Source organism: Cannabis sativa, chromosome X (genome assembly GCF_029168945.1).
Source record: "Cannabis sativa cultivar Pink pepper isolate KNU-18-1 chromosome X, ASM2916894v1, whole genome shotgun sequence".
NCBI lineage: Eukaryota > Viridiplantae > Streptophyta > Magnoliopsida > Rosales > Cannabaceae > Cannabis > Cannabis sativa.
Window position 1 is genome coordinate 13,911,271 of NC_083610.1, and position 24,451 is coordinate 13,935,721.

At 34.2% G+C, this 24,451-nt stretch overlaps 4 protein-coding genes across 10 annotated transcripts; 2 read left to right on the forward strand and 2 right to left on the reverse strand.

The window, feature by feature from the left end:
* Positions 1 to 2,104: 2,104 nt before the first annotated feature.
* On the reverse strand, positions 2,105 to 4,521 carry LOC133032718 (L-cysteine desulfhydrase-like). The gene is made up of 2 exons (XM_061106936.1): positions 3,124 to 4,521; positions 2,105 to 2,545 (listed from the first exon to the last, which is right to left on the reverse strand). Exon 1 carries the CDS (start codon positions 4,441 to 4,443, stop codon positions 3,148 to 3,150), a length of 1,296 nt encoding a protein of 431 aa, XP_060962919.1. The 5' UTR covers positions 4,444 to 4,521; the 3' UTR covers positions 2,105 to 2,545; positions 3,124 to 3,147.
* Positions 4,522 to 5,321: 800 nt separating this feature from the next.
* Positions 5,322 to 9,660, forward strand: LOC133032717 (protein transport protein SEC23 A-like). Its single transcript, XM_061106935.1, has 7 exons — positions 5,322 to 5,543; positions 5,625 to 5,701; positions 5,866 to 6,392; positions 6,514 to 8,334; positions 8,742 to 8,858; positions 8,953 to 9,024; positions 9,172 to 9,660. The coding sequence occupies exons 3-7, from the start codon at positions 5,928 to 5,930 to the stop codon at positions 9,307 to 9,309; spliced, it is 2,613 nt and encodes an 870-aa protein (XP_060962918.1). The 5' UTR covers positions 5,322 to 5,543; positions 5,625 to 5,701; positions 5,866 to 5,927; the 3' UTR covers positions 9,310 to 9,660.
* Positions 9,661 to 9,933: 273 nt separating this feature from the next.
* LOC133032716 (protein translocase subunit SECA1, chloroplastic-like) lies at positions 9,934 to 16,935 on the forward strand. Its single transcript, XM_061106934.1, has 20 exons — positions 9,934 to 10,618; positions 10,703 to 10,775; positions 11,369 to 11,575; positions 12,055 to 12,157; positions 12,273 to 12,453; positions 12,635 to 12,853; positions 13,078 to 13,191; positions 13,274 to 13,387; positions 13,591 to 13,758; positions 13,933 to 14,108; positions 14,525 to 14,588; positions 14,703 to 14,849; positions 14,983 to 15,078; positions 15,151 to 15,219; positions 15,335 to 15,436; positions 15,505 to 15,756; positions 15,875 to 15,942; positions 16,100 to 16,217; positions 16,303 to 16,542; positions 16,625 to 16,935. Exons 1-20 carry the CDS (start codon positions 10,202 to 10,204, stop codon positions 16,775 to 16,777), a joined length of 3,081 nt encoding a protein of 1,026 aa, XP_060962917.1. The 5' UTR covers positions 9,934 to 10,201; the 3' UTR covers positions 16,778 to 16,935.
* Positions 16,936 to 19,497: 2,562 nt separating this feature from the next.
* Positions 19,498 to 22,085, reverse strand: LOC115702366 (uncharacterized). 7 transcript variants are annotated; one of them, XM_030629865.2, is made up of 9 exons: positions 21,896 to 22,084; positions 21,079 to 21,140; positions 20,919 to 20,979; positions 20,554 to 20,682; positions 20,372 to 20,443; positions 20,236 to 20,290; positions 20,058 to 20,147; positions 19,808 to 19,975; positions 19,498 to 19,690 (listed from the first exon to the last, which is right to left on the reverse strand). In XM_030629865.2, the coding sequence occupies exons 4-9, from the start codon at positions 20,661 to 20,663 to the stop codon at positions 19,628 to 19,630; spliced, it is 558 nt and encodes a 185-aa protein (XP_030485725.2). In that variant the 5' UTR covers positions 20,664 to 20,682; positions 20,919 to 20,979; positions 21,079 to 21,140; positions 21,896 to 22,084; the 3' UTR covers positions 19,498 to 19,627. The 7 variants fall into 7 exon arrangements, with proteins under 7 accessions (XP_030485725.2, XP_030485712.2, XP_060962920.1 ...); XM_030629852.2 differs by having other exon boundaries at positions 19,498 to 19,724; positions 21,903 to 22,080; XM_061106937.1 differs by having other exon boundaries at positions 19,498 to 19,724; positions 21,079 to 21,134; positions 21,896 to 22,080.
* Between the last annotated feature and the right edge of the window lie 2,366 nt (positions 22,086 to 24,451).

Consider the following 24,451-nt stretch of genomic DNA (forward strand, 5'->3'; position numbering starts at 1 on the left):
TCTGATTATATTGAAATGAGTTTTATTTAGGGCATAAAACCCAACAATGAGAACATATTCAACCAAGCTAGATTAGCTAACCCCCTATCCAATCGGACTTCATTCCAATGATTGATACCCCTTCCTCGCTCCCAAGTAAAAGGATAGCCACATAACTCCATATCTTGAAGACCACTATCCGCCAAAGCTTGCTGAAAACCTTGAATTAAAAATTCAGGATATCTATTACCCGCTTTTTTATCATCATGTGAGAGAACATTATTTAGATCACCCATCACAGACCATGGCAAAGTAGAGTTAGCAGCCAGGGTACGCAAGAGATTCCAAGTAGAAGAACGACAACGTTTGTTCGGTTCGCCATACATACCAATAAACCGCCACTCATTCATCCCTTCAATAGAAACTCGCACATCAATATAGGCATTTGAAAAACCAAGCAAATACACCTCTTCTTTAGCTTTCCATAACAAAGCAATACCTCTACTTCTACCATCCACATCCACAGCCATCATTCCCTCAAAGCCCAACATAACCCGCACTCTCTCCATCTGCGAACGACTAGAAAGAGTCTCACAGAGAAACACAATACTCTGTATCTTTTGGATCACAAGATCCTTAAGGAATTGTAAAGTCCATGGGTTCCCAAGTCCGTGGCAATTTCAAGATAAAATTTTCATAATGAACGGTGGGCCTGGATACCAGTACCCACCAAATCCAATTTTTTTTACCCATTGTCACATCATCCCTAATGTGGAGCCCATCATCACCTTCCAAATCAGTCATTCTTCTTTTCGAATCAACCACCAACAAACAAGCCTCTTTATTAATATTATTATTTAATAGATCTTGATTTTTATCTGTTAGCATTTTTTCCTCCACATAAATAGGAATCCCATTAGCTTCCTTTGATCTCGCTATCTCTCTACCAGATTGACCCGAAATTCTCTCCACCATTATAACTTTAATTTAAAATTATTACACTTAATTATTTAGTTTTTTTTTTATTTAAACATTTAAAAAGTAAAAAAGTGAAATAGGTTGAATGTATTTTCTAAAGAAATGGCTAAACTCCTTTATCTTTTTTATAAGGAGACATTTACTCAAAAAATCAAACCAGAGTCAAAAAATAAAGTCAAGCTCCCCAAGAAAAAGAAGCAACCTCAAACTCGAATAGAAAAACTCATACTTAGTTCTTCTAGTTATAAAAAAAATAATTTAATATTATTTAAAACTAATTAATTATTTAAAAATTTATTATACAAGAAGAGAATTTTAATTTGTGTAAAAAGAAATCTAATTTTTGTAAAAAATAAATAAATAAAGTTTCATTGTAAATATTATAATTAAATGGTTTAACTGTTAAAATAATTATAGTAAGGATTTATATAAAAAATTATTTATAATTATTAATTGCTAAAAGAGGTATTGCAAAATATTGAATTAATTATTTTTTTAAAAAAATTAATTATAATTAATTGATTTTAAAAATAAAATTTTACTTAGTAGTAAACTGCTATTATAGGTAAGAAAAAAATACAAACATGATAGTTACAATAAAAATGTAACCATTCAGTAGTCACCCTTTACTATTAATATTTTTTATAATAAAATTAGACATTAATTTCCTTTTTTTTCTTAACTTTATATATTTCTTTATAAAAAAAAATAATTTTATTTATAATATATAAGCTTTCTGCTTAATTTCTTTTAAAACAAACATTAATGTTTTAATTTATTAATTTTAGTTTTGTTTTATAAAACAAATTATACAATTTAATTTTTATTTATTAATTGTTAATTATATAAATTATTTTTTAACATATATAAATATTGATACTCCTAGCCTCAAGCGGCCATAGGAGAGTGTGTTAGAAGTCCTGGGTTCGAGTCAGGTTATATGTATTGTGTAATATATAAACGCTTGAATCAAAAAAATATTGATACTACTCTAATATGTCCAATTATCCATATTACATTGCTCTTTGTCTCAAACTTATCAAGGAGACTTGAATTCGAATATCATATTTTGTAGTAGCAAACTACCGCGTTTGCTCATAAAGTATTGCCTTTTTAAAAGAACATTAGTATCAAAAATGAAGTTTAGTTTGTGCTAAGTGACTAAGCTGCTAAAAGTAAGCAGGCATTGGAGCACTTGATTACATTTACAGAATGTGAATTATATACAAATAAATTTATACTTAACAACGCTTTTCTAGCAACTATCAGCCCATCAAGCCTTTCAATTACATCAACTTACTACCATCCTATCCTACTCTCCTACTCTACTTTTGTTGACACGTTCTTTTCCCATAAGGATTTCCCACTAGAGACCATGGTAATAAGCTACTCATTCTCTTCACACAAATTGTATAAATAACCAACTACAGCAGAACACATCAAGGTCTCGATTTGACTCGTTTCTCTCTCCAGATGTTAACTAATTTAAAAACAAATCGGTTTCTTTAGCGTTTCAGCAGAGTATGACCATGCAATGATCAATCAAAGTAGATTTCCTTCATTTAACTACTCTGTCAAATGGTTGTGCCTGTAAAGAAAAGAAAAACAAAAAAGAAGTTAAGAGTGAGTTTCTACTTTAGTCAGAGCGAGCTCAGAGCTCTTGATTAGCCTAAGAGTGTCAAAACGAACACCAAACTTAGCATGCTGCCCCAAAAGGACACTTGATTGTGATTTTTTTTTCACTTGAGCTAGCCTCAAGTGGTTCACTTGATTGTGAAATCAAAACCTTAAAAAGAAGCTTCCCTTCTTCTAAGTTAGTCTTCATATTTGAGCCATAGTACAATCTTTTCAACCATTAAATTCTTATTAGACTACTGGTTCTACTCTCCCTCACCAGTTAAAGCCATGTTAGTATCTCATATCAAATTAGAAGGCCGCCTTAAGAGTTCCATAGTCAATTCATGTGTACCCTTCACAACTTCCAAAAATAGATAAAACATTCAATTGGTAATTTGGCAACTACATTACTAACACATTACTAACACATACGGTAATTTGGCAACTACATTACTAACACATACGGATATGCTACTCGTTGTACTGCTTAAGCTTAGTAACACAAACTACAAGCAATATCAAAGTTGAACGAAAGGCTAACAACCATACCTTTTCTTTTTTATTCCATTTCCATCATAGCATTTTGCAAACTTTTCCGTCCTGAACAAGTTGATTGATGGCGTCTCTGAACTTGTGATAATCCTCAACCGTGTTATAAACTTGGTGAGATATCCGAGCATAACCACTGATTAGCCCATTCTTATTATCCCTAGTTTCAGTTGCAGCATCATCTTCTGGAGCCTGGTAATGAATAGGAACTTCTACACCATAACAGGTCCGCAAATGCGACCTCAACTTCGACCCATTGTCCTCACTGGAAATACCCAATTGGGAAGGCAAGCCAACCATAATCATACTGGCACACATATGAGGCGGCGAGCCAAGAATGGTGCCCCATGACTCTACCAACATCTGTCCCATTTGAACAACCCTCTCATGGTTCCTCTTCATAATCCCCTCTAACCCACCTTCGAAGGTGCTCACAAACTCCATAACCGAAGGCACAAGGAGCTGTGAGCTATAGTCCCGAGTCCCAATCCAAGAAGTCTCAATGGGCAACTCATTCCGGCTATAAAACACGGCAACAGAAGGTGGACAAAAGAACCATTTATGTAAGTTTGTCACATAGAAATCGGCCCCAATCTCTTTTACATCGACGGGGACAGTACCCAAGGCGTGAGCTGCATCGACAAAGACCTGGTCGACACCCTCCTCCCTGCATATGCGAACTAATTCCCCAACGGGAATAAGGACAGAGGGCATGGAAGTAATATGATCAATTATGGCTAACCTAATCTTGCTACCGTTGGCTTTTCCTCTCTGTAAACCCTTCCTGAACCGGGCAACGATTTCTTGGGGGGAACGAACAGGAAAGGGAAGCGGGATCTCAACGACGGAGGCGCCGGCGGTGGCGACGTAGGCTTGGATGGATTTCTTGACAGCCTGGAAGGCGCAGTTGAACATGACGACGGTGTCATTGCGGGAGAGGGAGGTGGAGATGTGGCGGAGGACGATAGCGGCAGCAGTGGTGGCGTTGTCGATGAGGGAAACCTGATGGAGGTGGTCAGCGTTGATGAGGGACTTGAGGAGGGAGCGGGAGTGGAGGAGGGCGTCGGGGAGGACGTCGGAGTAGAACTTGTCGGGTTGGCAGAGGAAGCGAAGATGCCATTGGCGGTGGGCAGCCAAGACGGAGTGAGGGCAACAACCAAAGCTGCCGTTGTTGATGCGGGCGATGCCTTGGAGATGGTGGGAGAAGTGTTGTTGGATTTGGGAAGCGGTGTTGGAGTTGTGATGATGGGAGTGGCCATTGCCATTGAGATAGTCATGGTCTTCCTCTCCTTCGTCCATAGCTTTATCCATATTGGTCATGGTAACGGTGGTTGGTTACTAGTTTCCGTTTATTGATTTTGGGGGGAGGGATGCTTGATGTTTCTTAGGCATAATTAAATTTTTTTTTTTAAGTGGAATTACTTTATATATTGTGTTTTTTTTAAAAAAAAATTTACGGTTTTAGTTTTTTTAAATAGTTGCAAGCACTAGTTACAATAGGAATTTTTATATATTTTTTGTTGCAATTTAGGTTGTAGCACCTTTCTATATAGAATTTCGTAAAAATACAAAAAAAAAAATATTTAGAAGTTTAAAAATTAGGGGTGCTCGGGTGGTGCAATTTTTAACTATTTTTTCAAACCAACCTACATGCACATGTGATTTTTTCAATTTTTTAAACCGCACCCTGCAAAACTAAAAAATAGCAAAAATCGCACCGCAAAAAATGGTGTGGTACGGTTTTTGCAGTTTGCACTATCACCAAATAATTAAACTATCACAAATACAACAAAGTTTGAGCAACACTTGTCAATAATACTATAAGGCTTGAAAATAAAAATGAAAAAAAAATAAGTTTCAACAATACAATAATTAATAGGTTTTGGTTGGATATTCACATATTGGACCTAAATAAATATAAAAATTTATATTTTTATAATGTGCGGTGCGGTGCGGTTTGAACCGCATACTAACAATTTAAAACTGCAAACTGCACCGCACCGCGCGATTTAAGAAAAATTCAAACCGCAACCGCACCGCAAAGAATTTTAAAGCGCATTTTTTTTTGTGGTGCGGTGTGGTGCGGACGGTTTGAGCGATTTGATGAACACAAAAATAAAAAATACCTTTTTTTTATTTGCTGAATTAATATTGGGTAAGTTACATTTGTAAAAAAAAAAGAAAAGAAAATATTGGGTGTTTATTTATTTATTTTTTTGCAAGAAAAAATATTGGGTAAGTTACAAGATTCATGTTTGGGTTTTTGGGGCCGCAGAATATAATACAAGAATATTGGGTAAGTTACCCAGAGAAGAAGAAGGAGAAGAAACGGTGTTGAATTGAAGAGAAAGAAATGAGAACGAAATGAGTCAATTCTTCATTTTGATTCCATCTTCTGAATCATCATATCCTTCTATCAGGTTTCTCAATTTTCTTCTTACACGATCTGATCCATTTAAACTCAATTTCATGTCATCCTAACCTTTGCTAATTAATTGTAGATTTCTTCAATCTGATTCACTTATGGCGGCCACACAACTCATTGGGTTTCCTCCATCATTCGAGTTTTAGTTCCAAGGTACAATCTTTCTGCCTATCTTGAACTGGGTTTTCATTGTTTTTTATTTTTTCTCTCTTTCATTTTGTTAATTTACTTTTCTATGTGTTCTGTGCAACAATTCAATGATTTTGCCTGCCAATTCAAACTCATCTGATATAGATTTGCTTTTGTTTTCTGTAAAGTTTGATACTTTTGGTTCTGGGTTCTTGAAGAATTCTTTGTTATAGCGAATATTCGAATTCCCATGGCTAATCCACCACAGCCTAATGTTGGATACTCTAACAACCCCTCTTACTCCTCCGAGTCATCGACGTCTCTGTCTGAGAAAACCCCCATTCCTCCTCCTTTAATTTCTCCCAAGTTTCCTCCGCCTACATTCCAACAAGATCAAACTGCTATTTCACCTTCAATTAGATCACCACCAAATGTACTATCCTCTTCCAATGGGGTGAAATCCGGCAGCCCAATTTCTCACCTGAGCACTCCTCCTGGACCTCCTGTTTTTACTTCACCTGTACGCCCTGCTGCTGTGCCTTTTCGGGCATCGCCGGTAACTCCTCAGCCGCTTGCTTTCTCTTCCGGATCATCTATCCCAACATCCTCTCCTCCCCAGTTCTCAAATGGATTGGTTGATTTCCAGCACCAAGGTGTTCCAGAAGACTCAGCTCATGTTGGGGAAGCCCCATTTGTCTTATTCTCAGCACATAAGGTACTTACTTCTTTCTTTGATGCAAAACCAAGACTATGATCTATATGTGAAATTATACATGTTTCTTTCCCTTTATTAATTATAATTAGTTAAATTCCTTTCCCGCTGATCTGTTATTTAGGTATTGAAACAAAAGAAACAAGCAAATGTTCCAAGTTTGGGTTTTGGGGCATTGATATCTCCTGGAAAGGAGATTTCACCTGGTCCTCAAATAATACAACGTGATCCACATCGCTGCCAGAGTTGTGGAGCTTATGCAAATATCTATTGCAGTGTACTACTTGGTTCAGGCCAGTGGCAGTGTATAATATGCAGGAAACTGAATGGAAGTGAGGGTGAATACATAGCTCCTAGCAAAGAAGATCTACTTAATTTTCCTGAATTGGCTTCTACTATGGTTGATTATGTTCAAACTGGGAACAAAAGACCTGGTTTTGTTCCGGTTTCTGATTCAAGAACCTCAGCACCTATTGTTCTTGTCATAGATGAATGCTTAGATGAACCACACCTACAACATCTACAGAGTTCTTTGCATGCGTTTGTTGATTCACTTCCCCCAACAACAAGAATCGGGATAGTGTTGTATGGTCGAACAGTATCAGTTTATGACTTTTCAGAAGAATTAGTTGCATCTGCTGATGTGCTTCCTGGTGAAAAATCACCAAGCCAGGAATCATTGAAGGGGTTGATTTATGGCACAGGAATTTATTTATCACCAATGCATGCTTCATTGCCTGTTGCACATGCTATATTCTCATCACTTAGGCCTTATAAACTGAACGTTCCTGAGGCCTCTAGAGACCGTTGTCTGGGAACAGCTGTGGAGGTTGCTCTTGCTATAATTCAGGGACCATCTGCAGAAATATCTCGGGGGGTAATAAAAAGGTCTGGAGGTAATAGTAGGATTATTGTCTGTGCTGGTGGACCTAATACATATGGCCCTGGATCTGTTCCTCATTCCTTCAGTCACCCAAATTATCCTCATATGGAGAAGTTGGCTTTGAAATGGATGGAAAATTTAGGTCAAGAGGCTCATAGGCACAATACAGTTGTGGACATTCTATGTGCTGGTACGTGTCCTGTTAGGATTCCTGTTTTACAGCCGCTAGCAAAAGCGTCTGGAGGTGTTTTGGTTCTTCATGATGACTTTGGAGAGGCCTTTGGTGTTAATTTGCAAAGAGCGGCTACCAGGGCTGCAGGTTCTCATGGTTTGCTGGAAATTCGCTGTTCTGATGATATTCTTATAACTCAGGTTGTGGGTCCTGGTGAAGAGGCACATGTTGACACTCATGAAACCTTCAAGAATGATACTTCTCTTTGTATACAAATGCTTAGTGTTGAAGAAACACAGAGCTTTTCACTCTCTATGGAAACCAAAGGAGATATTAAGAGTGATTATGTGTTTTTTCAGTTTGCAATTCAGTATTCAAATGTGTATCAAGCTGACATATCAAGAGTAATTACTGTTAGATTGCCAGTTGTTACAAGTGTTTCCGCATATCTCCAGAGTGTTCAAGATGAAGTAGCGGCAGTCCTTATTGCCAAGAGGACCCTTCTTAGAGCAAAAAACTATTCTGATGCAATTGACATGCGAAAAACAATAGATGAAAGAATTAAAGACATTGCCCTGAAATTTGGGTCTCAAGTACCAAAATCAAAACTCTATCGTTTCTCCAAGGAGATCTCTTTATTACCAGAGCTCCTATTTCATCTTAGACGAGGACCCCTTTTAGGAAGTATTGTTGGGCACGAAGATGAGAGGTCTGTACTGCGCAACTTATTTTTGAATGCATCCTTTGATCTTTCACTTCGTATGATTGCACCTCGATGTCTAATGCACCGAGAAGGAGGAACTTTTGAGGAACTACCAGCTTATGACCTTGCTATGCAGTCTGATGCAGCAGTAGTTCTTGACCATGGTACAGATGTCTTTATTTGGTTGGTATGTAACTTGGCTCATGTTTTTTCTTCTCTGTGATGGATCTATTTATCTTGCCTGTCTCTTTTTTCTTCTTATGTTTGTTAGGACTTACAAGATCTGAGTTATGGAAAGAAAAAAAAAATAAAATAAATTAAGTAGTGATTGAATGAAATTTACTTGCAGTCTAAGTATTTAATGTTTAGGTTTGACTGCCCCCATTTTCCTTGTTATAAGTGTGATAAGAAATCTAGGGATAAGGAAAAACAAGAGAGACTACTAGATGGCATATGCCATATCACTTATTTGTTAATTGTTTTTATTATAACCAATTGGAGAGAGTACTGTTATTTACTAATTTTTCCATTGCATCTTTTTTTGCCCCTTATAACTCCTTTTCAACATTGTTCCACATTTTTTGTGAAATTCAGGGTGCTGAACTTGCAGCTGATGAAGGGAAAAGTGCAGCTGCTTTGGCAGCTTGCAGGACATTAGCCGAAGAACTAACTGAACAGCGGTTTCCTGCCCCTCGCATCCTTGCATTCAAGGTTTTTCTTCTAAACCTTAATAGTGTTTGTTAGTTATTGTTCTAGACTAGTGTATGGAAATTAAGATAAGCTCTTCTTTATGGACGTTGTACAGGAGGGAAGCTCTCAGGCCAGATATTTTGTTTCTCGTCTCATACCGGCACACAGGGATCCTCCATATGAACAGGTGAGAAGAGTGAGAGAAAGGAAATAGTGTTAATTCTTATGTCTTGATCCCCTAAATAAAGTGCACGGTTTTCCCTTTAACACATTCAACTGAAATCTCTTTCAAAAAAAAACATTCAACTGAAATGAGTGTTGTTATACATTGCAGGAGGCAAGATTCCCGCAGTTACGATCCTTAACAATAGAGCAGCGGACAAAGCTGAAAAGCAGCTTTATTCATTTTGATGATCCCAGCTTGTGCGAGTGGTTGCGCAGCCTGAAGGTAGTGCCGCCAGAGCCTAGCTAGCTAGCAAGATGCCTCAAAAGATGGTCTTTTTTTGATACAACAGAGCTTGATAGTTGATGAGGAGGGAGTCTCCACAGTTGCTTCTTACAATCACTGCTGGAGTCTTAAGACCCTTCTTTGTGTTTCCAATGCTTTTTATTTTTTTTCCCTTTATATATAAAAGGGGGAAACTGTTCCCCAGTTGGTCATGTTAAGTGAAAGAGTAGCCAAGTTATACACAATATTGGGAAGTAGGGAACCGAGAATAGTGACTTGACCACATTTTTTTTCTCTCTTTTTCTAGACTCGAGGAGTGTTGGTAAATGGTAATCTTAATATTTATTGATCAATTACAAATTTCATTTTTGAACAGAGTGGATACATTTGAATTTTGCTTACTCCAGTTTCATTTTTTCTCTTTCAAAGTTAGCTATTGATAATTTGATATTATTAAAACATGAGCATAACAAGTAAATAAATGGCTGCTATTGAATTATTAAAAGTTGCAAACATGCAATGGTGACCGTCGGATCAGAGGCTTAATGTTTATAAATTTATAAATTATCCAAATAATAATACTTTTATAAAATTAAAAGTGCTTTCTATTTAAGGTCCTTGAAAATCGGAAAGAAACTCAAGTTTGGATTACATCCGAAGCCGTTTTTGTTTATCTTTTCCAGCTTGGAAAGTTTTTAACTTTAAAGTTTCAACTAGAGAAAGAGTCAGAGTCAGTCACATATTGGCTTACACGCACACACCTTATCTCCCCCACACACACTGCTCTGTTCTTCGCTTTCTTCACAAAACCCAGAAACAACACATAGTACAACGCTACCTTTCGCCCCTTACTTCTTTCTCATTCAAACTTCTGCTGTACAATTCATTCTTCTTCTCTTCTATTTTTAGCTCAACAATGGTGACACCCTTGTATAAGCCGCCTCTGGCCAATCAGTACCCGTCTGTTTCACCTCTCTGCACCGACTGTTCTCATATTCTCAACGACTTCTGTCGTAAACCTCAAATGGGTCAGTCCATTTTCGCTCCGAAATTTAGTCAAGTTTTCCTCTTTCCTCCCAAAACGTCGAAACTCGGGAGTGGTAAAAGGCATCATCAAATGCGAGCATTTGCTTCGTTGGGAGGACTTTTAGGAGGGATTTTCAAAGGGACTGACACTGGGGAGTCCACCAGGCAGCAGTACGCTTCTATTGTCACTGCAACTAACAGGTTCGAAACTGAGGTGTCTGCTCTGTCTGATTCGGAGCTGAGGGAGAAGACTTCGGCGTTCAAAGAGCGAGCTCAGCGGGGCGAATCTTTGGATTCTCTTTTGCCTGTAAGCTTAGCCTTTTTCAATAGTGATATGACTACAAATCTCATGGTAATATGCTTTTATTTTATAATTTGAGTTGAATTGCAGGAAGCATTTGCTGTTGTAAGAGAGGCTTCCAAACGAGTTTTAGGCCTTCGTCCCTTTGATGTCCAACTAATAGGTACTAATAAGTAATACCCATGCGATAGTGTATTTAACTGATCATTACTACGTTGAGCACCCCTGAAACTGGCCCCCATATTCCTAGTTCGCTTCCAGTTTCCCTCATGAGTAAGCTGAAATAGGTGTTTTATGTCATCTGTTTTGGGTCATCTCTGAAGGGTCAAATCAATCTTTCTTTACAACTCATAATGTGTTATCACTAAGGAAAATCCACTGTGTTCAATTCAACTTGTGGTTGTGGAGTCATCTTGCTGAATTTCAGACCACTTAATGAGTCATATATGTTAAATTTGTGGGGAAAGAAACAAACTGGCTTTATCAAGAAAGTATTATTAGTACTTTGTCACAGAGTCATCTTGCTATATTTCAGATCACCCAATAAGTCTTCAGTATTAAATTTCACATTAGTTTCACTATGGATATTCTTAAAAATACACACTTCATATCTAGCAATGACCTTTATCCTGTCTTTGTTGGAGTTCTACATCTCTGTCTTTAATCACAGTATTTTTGCTTATATCAAAGATCTGCATGTCTATATTCGATGGGCTTATTACAGTCCTGTTTTTCTTTGTTTTTTTTATTCGTTAGGTGGTATGGTTCTTCACAAGGGAGAAATAGCTGAAATGAAAACCGGTGAAGGAAAGACCCTGGTAGCTATTTTACCAGCTTATTTGAATGCATTAACTGGAAAAGGTGTTCATGTTGTCACTGTCAATGATTATCTGGCTCGAAGAGATTGCGAGTGGGTTGGTCAGGTTCCTCGCTTTCTTGGATTGAAGGTTGGCCTAATTCAACGTATGTCTCATTCTAATGCACATCTTATACTCCGCTTTTTGTACCTTTGTTCTTGTTACTATTACTTGTAAGTTGTAATTGGATAGGTTATGAAAGGATCCTAGCCATTTGGAGATGTCATCTCTCTACCTTACTAGAAATGACTAGTATAAATAGTTTTTTGCTATCTCTCGTTTGAGTCACACACATTCCCTCCTATACTTGTAAAGTGACACTTCAAACTCTAATGTTACTCTAGTGCTTCCTTCCCAGCCCCATACAGTTTTGAATATCTTGTTTGTCTCTTCTGTTTTAGTTTATTTTTTTTCCTAACAGAGGTAGATTTGATTCTTGTATCAATCTACTTCCGTTACTTCTATGAACTTTCTTTTGTATATATTTTCTTTATAACATAGTCAAAGCTTCAAATTTATCTCTTAATGATGAAAATTTGCTGCTCAAAATTGATTCACATGATATTTTCACTCCATTGTTGGCAGAGAACATGACCAGTGAGCAAAGAAAAGAAAATTACTTGTGTGACATCACATATGTCACCAATAGTGAGCTGGGTTTTGATTACTTGAGGGACAATCTTGCCACGGAAAGTAATTCTTGCTTTATCTACTGTCTTTTTCATTCTGCTGTGGTTAGCTTTTATGATCAAGAATTGTTTTACTTCTTGTATGCATTCTGACTGTATTTTCTTGCATATGCAGAGTGTCGATGAGCTTGTGTTGAGGGATTTTAATTACTGTATAATTGATGAGGTTGATTCTATCCTTATTGATGAGGCAAGAACACCTCTCATCATATCTGGACCAGCGGAAAAACCTAGTGATCGTTATTATAAAGCTGCAAAGATAGCTACAGCCTTTGAGCGAGATGTACATTACACTGTAAGAATATAAGAAAAACATCGTAGCAATTAAGTAAACATGATAGTGAACAATTTTTTAACCGTAAAAGTATGAAAGAAACAAGGTCCAGACTTTTATCAGGAGACAGAAAATTAGTGTGTAGTTGTGAGCTAAAGGAAAACAATTTGTGTTACTAAATGACTGGCCCTTCTTGCTGTAGGTCGACGAAAAGCAAAAAACAGTTCTACTTACAGAGCAGGGTTATGAAGATGCTGAAGAGATCCTGGATGTAAAAGATTTATATGATCCCCGAGAACAATGGGCATCGTATGTTCTGAATGCAATTAAAGCCAAGGAAATATTTCTTAGAGACATAAACTATATCATCCGTGGGAAAGAAGTTCTTATTGTGGATGAATTTACTGGCCGAGTTATGCAAGTGAGTTTCTTTGTCATGGAGCATATTGACAAATTTTCTTCCTCTTACTTTAACTGTTTTTCTTATTTATTTTTATTTTGAAGACGATCTATAATCGATTATACTGTCAGTTAATACTGTTAAGGGTTTGTTTAATTTTCATGTAATAGCTAATGCTAATATATAGTTCTTAGTTCATGGTGGAACATAATCACACTGGCTAGTCACTTGTCCTTTTCTTTTAGGGAAGGCGATGGAGTGATGGGCTTCACCAGGCAGTTGAAGCAAAAGAAGGTTTGCCCATCCAGAATGAAACCATTACGCTGGCTTCAATTAGTTACCAGAACTTCTTTCTCCAGGTTGGGGCATTCTTTTTCTAGACGTATCAAATGGTGCATTTGTGGAAATTAACTCTCACATAATTATTTATTGCCACTCCAGTTCCCAAAACTTTGTGGAATGACTGGCACTGCAGCAACTGAAAGCACAGAATTCGAAAGCATATACAAGCTAAAAGTTACAGTAGTTCCTACAAATAAACCTATGATGAGAAAGGTTTGTTCTAATTTACTCCTTTCATCTTGTAATGGAGAATTAATGCCAAAAATGTGGACATAAAGTTACGTTTTATTATAAGTTAAGAAAACTGATGAAACAATGGCACATATGTTTGCTTTTGAGTTCATGTACTGAACATTCAATGCCTTTTGACGATTCTAACTATCTTTCCACTCTCTTTTTCTTTTTCGCCACCACAGGATGAATCTGATGTAGTTTTCAGAGCAACATCAGGAAAATGGAGAGCGGTTGTGGTAGAGATTTCTAGAATGTACAAGACAGGTCGCCCTGTGCTTGTTGGCACGACAAGTGTTGAGCAGAGTGACTCATTGTCTGAGCAGTTGAAAGAATCTGGAATTCCGCACGAGGTGTGATCTTTTGGTCTTTATGGCACAAATCTTGTTACCTATTTTATACGGGAAAAAAAATAAGTAACTTGATAAAAGCAATATCCACGGGGTATTGTAGGTTACATGTTATACTCTTGAGACAATTGTGGTTGTAGTATACTCTTATTTTTGATAGATTGTTATTGTATATAGGTTCTAAATGCAAAACCAGAAAATGTGGAAAGAGAAGCAGAGATTGTTGCACAGAGTGGTCGACTAGGAGCAGTGACAATTGCTACCAATATGGCAGGTCGTGGAACGGACATAATCCTAGGTGGTAATGCAGAATTTATGGCAAGGTTGAAGCTACGGGAGATGCTAATGCCAAGGTCCAACAAAGTTTTATTATAATTGATTTCTTTTTCAACATACATATTGGAGAATGGCTATCATATCCTATTAGTACTGATGCAAATTGGTTCAATCTTCAAACTGAACTATTACTCCATTGGCATGATCCTATTAGAATGGCTATCATGGCAAGCATTTTCTATTGTATGATAATCTTGTTGAAATTGATGAATCGCTTGTATAATAGAATAACTGACTGTCACTAGAAACAACCAAACTCTTTGCATGCATGATAGACTATTCAACTTGTTTAGGTGAATATACATAATCAATAGCAAAGTGGAGGGAGCAGCTCTGCTTTTCATAAGCTATTCTTTGCACATGGCGCAATGGACATCATATACCAGTAACTACAGAATTTTCGGGCATTAACTTGTTTACATTTATATTTCAGTATTGTTAAACCAATTGAGGGTGTTGTATCAATAAAGAAACTTCCTCCTAAGAAGACATGGAAGGTATGTTTTTGGTTTCTCTCTTGATTAAGTTTATTACTTTCTCTTTTCATATCACGAAATTATACTATGCAACACTTTTGGTGTGTCTATAACTTAGAATGATTTATCTTTCAGGTTGATGAAAAGCTATTTCCATGTGATCTATCCAAGGAGAATGTGAAGTTGGCCGAGGAAGCTGTAAAATTAGCTGTCCAAACATGGGGCAAAAGATCGTTGACTGAACTTGAAGCAGAGGAGCGTCTATCTTATTCTTGCGAAAAGGTCAAATTAATAAAATAATTTTACAGAAAATACTAGTTTTCCTTTTGCACTTTATTGTGTCAGACGGAAATCAAACTGCATAGAATACACTTGTACCATATCGGTTTTAAGCCATCTTTATTTGCAATTGTAGGGTCCTGCTCAGGATGAAGTCATAGCCAAGCTGAGGGATGCATTTAAGGAAATTGTTAAAGAATATAAGATATACACCGAGGAAGAAAGGAACAAGGTAAGTTTATTTCCCCCAAGTCGAAGTTCCCACAGTTTGGGCAGTTCTTTCATAGTTTTCTTTTTACTGCAGGTTGTTTCAGCTGGTGGACTTCATGTAGTAGGCACAGAACGCCATGAATCTCGCCGTATTGACAATCAGGTACTGCTTGAATGTGTTTGAAAACATTTGCTCTATCACTCTTAACATGTGTTTAAATATGAGGAATATTTTGTAATGAATGCTATAGTTTTGACTCTTAACTTCTATTATCCAGTTGCGGGGTCGAAGTGGCCGGCAAGGAGATCCAGGAAGTTCTCGCTTCTTCTTGAGTCTTGAAGACAACCTCTTTCGTGTATTTGGTGGAGATCGAATTCAGGTACAAATTTTGAAATTTAAAAGTGCTAAGGGATAGTTAGAACTTATCTATTGTACTGTTACTCGCAGGGTTTAATGAGAGCCTTTAGAGTTGAAGATCTGCCAATTGAGTCCAAAATGCTAACCAAATCACTCGATGAAGCTCAGCGAAAAGTAGAAAATTACTTTTTTGATATTCGAAAGCAATTATTTGAATTTGATGAAGTATTGAATAGCCAAAGAGACCGCTTATATACTGAAAGAAGGAGAGCCCTTGAATCTGATGATCTCCAATCTCTTATCATGGAATATGCTGAATTGACAATGGATGACATCATAGAGGTAAATGCTTGGAAAAGCAGTGGCAGTGCTATGATGTTTATACATTTTACATTCTTCAAAACTTTTTTATAATAAATAAAAACTAGATTTCTCTAAACTTGGTCATGTTAATGAATAGGCAAATATTGGTCCGGATACTCCAAAGGAAAGCTGGGATCTTGAGAAGCTCATTGCCAAACTTCAGCAGTAAGCTGCATTTCTGTTGTCTATGCTTAGTTTAGAGTAATGCAATGTTCTGCTTGATAAATGAAAACATATCATCCATCTCTAGTCCAAGATGTTGCTGCAAAGTATTAGTTTCTGAACGGATATTCCCATTAATTTTACTTTATCCTCTTCTCAGGTATTGCTATCTTTTGGATGATTTGACACCAGATTTGCTCAAGAGTAATGGTTCAAGCTATGAGGAGTTGCAGGATTACCTTCGTCTTCGCGGACGTGAAGCATACTTGAAGAAAAAGGTGAGAGAGAGACATAGCTACAAACTCAAACCTCAATCATAGCATCCCTGTTGTTTCATGTGTCTAATGTATATCTCCTTATCAGGAAATAGTGGACAATCAAGCACCGGGTTTGATGAAGGAAGCTGAAAGATTCTTGGTCTTAAGCAATATTGATCGGTTGTGGAAAGAACACCTACAAGCGCTGAAGTTTGTACAACAAGCTGTAAGTTTGCGCGGATATGCACAGAGGGATCCACTTATTGAATACAAGCTTGAAGGCTACAACCTCTTCTTAGAAATGATGGGTCAATTGAGAAGAAATGTTATCTACTCCATTTATCAGGTTTGTATGATAATTCTATGATTTATATGTATCATAGGTTTAGGGTAGTGTTTTCTGATGTTGATATGTTTTAATGTGGCAGTTTCAACCAATGATGGTAAAAAAGAATGAAGGTGACAATGATGATGATCAAAGACCAAAGAACAAGAAGTCAGCCAAAGTGGTGACCAATGGTAGGGCTAATGAAAATGTTGGGTCGTCGTCTGCAACTGCTAGCCCCCAAGCCAGTGTTTAAATTTTACGATACATTCCTTTACTGTCATATTGTTGTATAGAGTCAGAATAATCATTCATTATTTCATCTTGTAACTTCTGCAAATTTGACTATTAACAGAGCAAAACATATTTTGGCAACAATCTACAGAATTATATGTAAAGTTGCTTCCATTTTTATTCTTGGCAATACTCTATAGAATTATATTACAAAAAAATCTCAAACAGATGAGTATAACACTAGTGTTGTGCCCTTGTTAGCTCATTGGGTTTCTGCTTTTGTTAAATCACTTGCAAGAATTGTTATTCTGAATTAATAAAATAAAATTAGAACGAATTACCGAATAAAGATTCTAGTTGAGTCGCGGACTATGTTGCTCTTTTTAAGACGTTTTGTGGCTCTGCTTAAAGTGTGCACAGTAGTCTAACAACCACGACGTTTCCAGGATAAAACAGCCTTTGTACAAATCATTTTGCTTTGAATGATATCGCTATATTACACTCCAACAAATGCTCTGAGAAAGATCGGAAGGAAGAAGAGAAATTTTTTTTGTTGTGTTTGAAAATATGTATTATTCCGTAGTTTTGATATGACTTACATAGAGAAGTCAATATTTATTTTATTAAATAATTTTTTTTGTAAAAAATAAAGTGAATTATCAACCATGCACACAAATTTAGGTGACCCTTAAAGCATTTTTAATGCTAAAATTTTAAAAAATGCTCGGTGAGGTGGATATTTGAAAATATATTAATTTAGTTGATATGATAAGTTGTACAACACTTTAAAAAAAAAAAAATACTAGCGTTGGTATATTGTTAAAAACAATAGAAAAAAAAAAAACTAAATAGTATCAAATTTAGTATTGTTTTCTTTTTCACATTTTTCTATGTGAAAATCATCAGTCATAAATTGATCTTTGTTTTTGTGAGAGAATTATTTAAAAATATATTAATTTAGTTAATATGATAAGTTGTACATATATATACACATTTATTAATAATACTAGGTGATTGTTACGTGCCAAGCCACGTTGTGTTAGTTTTATTTAATATTTTAGTTTTTTATTTGAATTAATAATTAAAATAGTATAATTATTTGAACGATTTGTTTTATAAATATAAAATATGTGTCAGTATATTTAGTAAGTAAAATATAGTTGTGTTATAATAATGTATGTTATTAATAGTAAAATGTACATTAATCTTCTAATTGAAAAAAGTTCTATTATCTCATTTCATATCTAATAATAGCTACATAACTATATATTTATAGACTTTCACATTCTTTGCAAATTACTAATAAGCACCAATAATATTTTCATATTCTAATATTTTTTAACCTTCTCCTCTTGGTGGTAAAATTAAAAATAAAACTAAAAATAAGCACAAACATATAAGGTAAATACTAATTACAGCCCATTTTATCTTTTTTTTATTATTATTTTTTTAAGCCCAAGCCCAAAAATCTCTAAGACAACACAATCAATCTTCTAATATATTATCTTTTCTAAATATTTTATCTATATTTTTCTTTTTTAAAAAATAAATAAAAAAATTATTAATATTCTCCCAAGATAGGTTTGTTAGAGAGATATGTGGCTAAGATGATTTTTTTAATTTAAAAAGAGATTATTAATATTTAAAAGATTGTTTATTTAAAAGATTGTTTAATTTTTTGGTTTAATTATTGAGTTTATTTTTTAACGGGAGATCAAACCTAATCGTTAAATTTAACAGAATATTCTTTTATTTTTAAGTATATTCTGTTAAAGAATGTTAAACCAAAAAATGCATAGGCACTTTTAATATATAAAGATATGCATAATAGAATGATAATTAAATTTGAATGTTTTGTAATTTATTTAATTAATATAGAATGTAGACATATCTAACAAATTAGTAATAATTTTTAAAGGAATTATTTGGTATACTATTTTTTATTTTAATTTTTTAATTTAGGGTTTGAATTGCTCGAGGTGATCTCTATGTAGGGCGTTATGTGGATTTTAATTGCGATATAAATTGTTCCGTAAATTTTTATATAAATTTCCATAAATATATATAAAAAAAAACTGTTTGAAAGTGTAAAAATAAAAAAATCTTTAATTTTTAACATAATGTATATAGGTGTAAAATTTCCTAAAACAAAAGTCTATTTCTGTCATGTGACCCTTTAGGCTTCTATTTACGAATCAAAAGCAAGTTTAATTTAATTTAGTTAAAACAGTTTGAATCCAAAGTTTAATTTAATTTTAGTTAAAACAGTTGACCACCACAGTTTTTTTTTTCAATTAATTGTAGTAATAAGGCAAATTTAGTTGGATTGACTGCTATGAGATAAATATAAATATAATTTGAATTTTATATTTCCTTTTCCAAAATATGTATAGAAATTATAAATTATAACATATAAAAATATTAAAAAAAAACTTTTAATCAAGTTAGTAGGGTTAGTTTAGGTTTATTGGCAAGTTATATTTTGGTCGAATTTTTTTGGTTTAATTTGGGTGGATTACTCAGGTTGGCAATTTAAATTTTTTTATGTTAAACTCTACTAATTCTTGCCAATGGTTTCACACTTTCACAAATGCAGAAACCCATTCCTTCACTATAAATTTTATGATCCATTCCTTCTATGTCATATTCTACAAAATGATCATTCATCCATCATGTATTCTTGCAACTTCTGTAAACTAGGCAAATTTGTCTATATAATAGAGCAAGCCGAACATAAAGTAATAGATTGGAAACAAAAAGTTAATACTTGAGCAATAATCTACAGAATTATATGTAAAGTTGCATCCCCTTTTGTTCTTGGCAATAATCTACAAAATTATATTACAAAAATCTCAAAAACATGAGTATGACATTAGTGTTGTGTCCTTGACAGCTTATTGAGTTTCTGCATTTGTGAAATCATTGGCAAGAATTTCTGCAAAGAGTTGGTTGATAGAATTGTGTTTGTCCTGAGAAATATTATGAGTTTTAAAAACAGAAAGAAAGGAAGAAAGGTATGAAAGTAGGATTTTATGTAATTTGTTGTTATTACCTTAATTCCAATAACAATAGCAGTCTTAAGGTGGACGAGTTGACCTAATCTCAAGGAAGCTTGTTTGTTGTCTTTGAGAATGAATAGTGGTACCTTCCTTGACAAGGCCAGGCTAGGGAGATGCTTGGTAAGCCATCTGGGGTTGGTGTCAGAAGCAACAAGCAATGCCTATATTCTAATTTATTAGTGTGTTATTACTCACTAGAATTGACTGGTAAACAAAACTACACTAAAGAAAGAGACAACGAACCTGAAGCTGAATCTTTGAGGTAGAGTTGTGAGGCATGGCCATGCGTTCAAGGACACGAGTAACTTCATTGACCCCAATTGAGAATTGTTGCTGCCAAACCAAATTGATAAGAAACTCAAAGACAAACATATCTAGAGAGCGAGAGAGCCACAGAGAGAGACGAATGAATGAAACTAACCTTGAACCATATCTTCTCAGGTAAAGAAGCGTCAGCTCTGACCAACTCTATCTTTCTGCAGAGTTTATTCGTACACACATAACGTTGTTGAGAAAAACTCAAAAGAGAGAAAGGAAAAAATAGAGAAAAGTAAAACCTTTGAATGGATTGGAGAAGCCAAGTAAGACGTTCTCCTTCGTAGTAACAAGTATTAGCACTACTGCTTCTGCTGCAAATGTTAATAATGTTAAGTTAAAATAAGTTTTAATCTTCCTTAAAAAAATATCAACTCAAACCAATTTATGAAAAATAAAAAGACAAATCATGCTTGTGTCCTACTTTTTCTGGCTAGAGCTATGGCCGAGGACGACAAAAGAATCTTCCTTTCTGGAAGAATCAACAGAGGCTCCTTCTGCTCCTACTTTCGATATGGTGAGTGGCAATTCCATTGATTCGTAAATAGTAAGCCTAAAGGATCACATAGCAGAAAGTGAATTTCGTTTTATTGTAAGTCAATGTGGCATGTGCCTATGCTATGATTATGGCCCAAGCCCAGGTCTAACTCATATCCCGTTCAGCTAAAAATTCGTCTCCATTTGTATTCGTTTTATTTTTTTTTCCCATCAAAATATGTGAACTGACGATGACTAAATTACTGAGCTTGGTCCATTTCAAAAAAAAAAAAAATTACTAGCAAATCTCACACTTTCAATAGTCTTATCTTCCTTCTCTTTTGGTGATGATCCCTTACATCAAATTTATTGTCTACAATTAAAAAAGAAAACTCAAATAATTATAAATTAATAAACATGATAAATGATAAAAGAAAGAACTATATTCAATATTCATCAAATATTTTTTTACCTTCTTCAACAAACTCAAGCTTGAGGTGGTGTTTGGGGTAATGTTTGGATCTTGCACTTCACCTAATTGAGTGAAAAAATAAGATCAGATATACATTGCCAAAGTACTATTTTATTCCTCCTTTTTCAGATAAAAGTATTACTTGCTTTCAAATAAAAGTATCATTTTATTAGTCAAAGAAAATCACAATGTTATCAATTTTTATCACTAAAATTTCAGATTATACGGTAGCAACTAGCAAAAATAAGAATAGATATGTTACAACAATAAAAATCAGAATAAGATAACAAATTTCAAATTCCACATTATATAAACTAGAATTTGGCGACAATATTATATTTCTAACCAGTTGCAATAGCTTTTACATTTGAAAAACCTATACTTTCCTATTATGAATAAGATTGTAAAAACAGAATACGATATGAATAAGATTGTAAAATTAGAATACAATATATGAATAAGATTGTAAAAATATTGCCGTAAACAGTTTATTGCCACTTCTGTTAGTATTGGGAAGGTGCAATATATGGCTATAATTGTTTATAGGCGCGCACATAGACCAAGTTATGATGCCTTAAACTTTGCATGTGAAACTATCAAAAAGCTATAGAGTAAAATATTTCCAAACTGAGTGGCTGATATTCAAAGGAGAGTAAAGTAAAATCCAAGCCCTTTTCAGATCAAAGTGCAGAGTATATTATCCAAAATATGACAAAAAATTATAAAAATCGATTTCCACAAGTAGTTTACTCAGCCATTCAATTTATGATAATAACTGAGCTATCATTGGGAAAAAAAAAAAAGGTCGAATTCGAACCTGTCACCTGAGATGTGTGAAACTTTGCCGACGGTTTGAAATGAGAGTGAGGCAAGATCCTCTGAGTTTTTCAAGCAAAAACCCGACCAAAGAATAAAAAAAAAAAAAACTGTGCGCGTGAGATATTGGCTGGGAGAGTGTGGAGTGCATAAAAATTGCTAAAGAGAGTGAGAGATGGAGGCGGTTCAGATATGTTGGGTTAGGGGTAAGATGTTTATTGATAATTACACCACCTCAAATTTTTAATTTTTTTTTATTTTTATACTGTACAGTAAATTTTTTTAAAAAAATAATGTGTATGTTTTATACTGTGTACTGCGTTAAATTTTTACTGTTGTTCTACTGTTAATTTTTTAGTTGTTCTACTGTTATTTTTAGTTGTTCTATTTTGTGTTCTATTGATGTTTTATAAAAAAACAGTATTTTTGAAAAGATTTCCGTGTGATAGTATTTTTGTAAAAGTTAACTTAAATTCTAGTATTTTTGTAAGTTTCCATATAATTATTATTATTAAGTAACGAGCCGAGTTGGGTTGATTGGGCTAGAAATAACCTAGAAATGGGATAAATTGAGAAATATTTTTTTTTATTTATTAATTAAAAATATTTTTATAGTATATTTTATTAAAGGCTAATTAAGATTTTTGTCCTCTGAACTTTGACATGTATGAAATCTTGCCCCCTGAACTTTTAAGATCGTTAAAAATGCTCTCTAAACTATTGAAATTGTTAGATTTAATGACTTTTTTTTTAAATTTTAATAAAAAAATCTAACATGGATGAAAGTCCAGGGGTCGTAATTTAGTACATGTCAAGGTTCGAGGGGCATGATTTGCTAGATATAAAAATCTAAGAAGCATGTTTTAGTATATAAACAATCACTGAAATAGTAAAATTGAATGAAATTAGACAAAAGTCCTTAAATCCAACAATCTCAATAGTTCAGGGGGCATTTTTAACGACCTTAAAAGTTCAAGGGCATGATTTGGTACATATCAAAGTTCAGGGGACAAAAATCCTAATTGACATTTATTAAGATATATCCACCATCATCCTTCACTTAAGTCTAGCACTAATTTACATTAACTTAAGGGGTTTAATAAAGACATCACCTATAAAAGTGGATATATCTTAAATAATATAAAAATAAAGATACAAATTAAAACAAATAAAGTAAAATGGATATATAATGTAATTTTTTTCATCTTTTTTCCAACCCATATATACAATACGAATTTTGGGGTTCACTACAAAAAAATTTACTTTTAGTCACAACAAAAATTTGTGACTAAAAATAAAAAAATTGTGACTAATTATAAATTATCATTATTGTGTTATGACTAAAAGATCCGCGGCTAAAAGTATTAGTCACAAAAATTACAATTTGTTGTGACTAAATGTACTTTTAGTCACAATATTTGTGTGACTAAAACTATATAGTGACAACTTGTAACTAAATACTATGTTTTAGTCACAAGTAACTTTTTGTTGTGACTAAAAGTCATATTTAGTCACAAAAAATATATGTTGTGATTAAAAAGTTGTCACTAAAAGTAGTAATTTTTTTTGTAGTGATTGATCGGCCTCTTCTATTTTTTCTGAAATGTTTTAAAATAACAAAAAATTTACGTTTTTTTAGGAATAATTTTTTTGTTTTGTTTTGTTTTATTTTATTTATTTATTTTTTCACTTTTTACGGATATTTGTTTAACACAGTCATTTTAATGTTGTCCCAAAAAAATTATTGTTTTCACAATGTAAAAATATAATATAATATTATAGCAATATGAAAATAATATTCTTTTTCTTCTATGAACATATATAAAAAAAAATCGTAAAACATACCAAAAAAAAAGTTAATTTTAAATATGGGAAATTTACATGGTATATTAACTTTTGCTATTTTTTTACAAAAATACTGTCAGACGGTATTTTTTACTTTTTTACTGTATTTTTTTTATAAATTTCATACTGTAGTATACTGTGTTAAGTTTTTATTGGTGTTCTACTGGTGTTTTACTAGTGTTCTACTATTGTTTTGAGTTGTCCTGTTTTGTGTTTTACTGGTGTTTTATAAAAGCACATTATTTTTAAAAATATTTCCGTGTGATAGTATTTTTGTAAAAATTAACTCAAATTCCAATATTTTTATAAACTTCTCTTTAAATAATTTGTGTAAATTTTCTATTTCCAAATTGGGTTAGTCGGCCCAACTGTTTAAAAGTGCAGTCCTAAGTCAACTACGTATACATAATAATCATCCACTCTCTTTCTCTCTTCACTTGTTAGCTTTGTACCTTTCATGCCATAATTTTTGGAAAATTTGATTTTTTATCCTTATATTTAGGGAAAATTTTTCCCTTAAATCTAAAATACCCTATATTAGTAAAATAGAATAGCATTTACTTAATTCTCACATTACCCCCTCATTCAAATCTGACTCTCCTCTCTCTTTCTCTCTCTGTCTCGCATACCCTCAACTGCACGCACACCGGACACAGACGGAGACCGCCCACACCCGTCCACGCAAGCCGCCCACACCCAACCGTCCCCACCG

Bases quoted from the DNA above. Each gene is read 5' to 3' on its own strand.
- LOC115702366 (XM_061106940.1), bottom strand. From the start codon at position 20,663: ATGGAATTGCCACTCACCATATCGAAAGTAGGAGCAGAAGGAGCCTCT. The intron at 19,976-20,057 runs GTTCGTTGTCTC...ATTAGAATATAG, and splicing joins CCTCAAAGATTCAGCTTCAG to GCATTGCTTGTTGCTTCTGA. The intron at 19,725-19,807 runs GTAATAACAACA...AATATTTCTCAG, and splicing joins CTATTGTTATTGGAATTAAG to GACAAACACAATTCTATCAA.
- LOC133032718 (XM_061106936.1), bottom strand. From the start codon at position 4,443: ATGACCAATATGGATAAAGCTATGGACGAAGGAGAGGAAGACCATGAC.
- LOC133032716 (XM_061106934.1), top strand. From the start codon at position 10,202: ATGGTGACACCCTTGTATAAGCCGCCTCTGGCCAATCAGTACCCGTCT. The intron at 12,158-12,272 runs GGAAAGTAATTC...CTTGCATATGCA, and splicing joins TTGAGGGACAATCTTGCCAC to GAGTGTCGATGAGCTTGTGT. The intron at 13,192-13,273 runs GTTGGGGCATTC...TTGCCACTCCAG, and splicing joins ACCAGAACTTCTTTCTCCAG to TTCCCAAAACTTTGTGGAAT.
- LOC133032717 (XM_061106935.1), top strand. From the start codon at position 5,928: ATGGCTAATCCACCACAGCCTAATGTTGGATACTCTAACAACCCCTCT. The intron at 8,335-8,741 runs GTATGTAACTTG...TGTGAAATTCAG, and splicing joins CAGATGTCTTTATTTGGTTG to GGTGCTGAACTTGCAGCTGA. The intron at 9,025-9,171 runs GTGAGAAGAGTG...TATACATTGCAG, and splicing joins GGGATCCTCCATATGAACAG to GAGGCAAGATTCCCGCAGTT.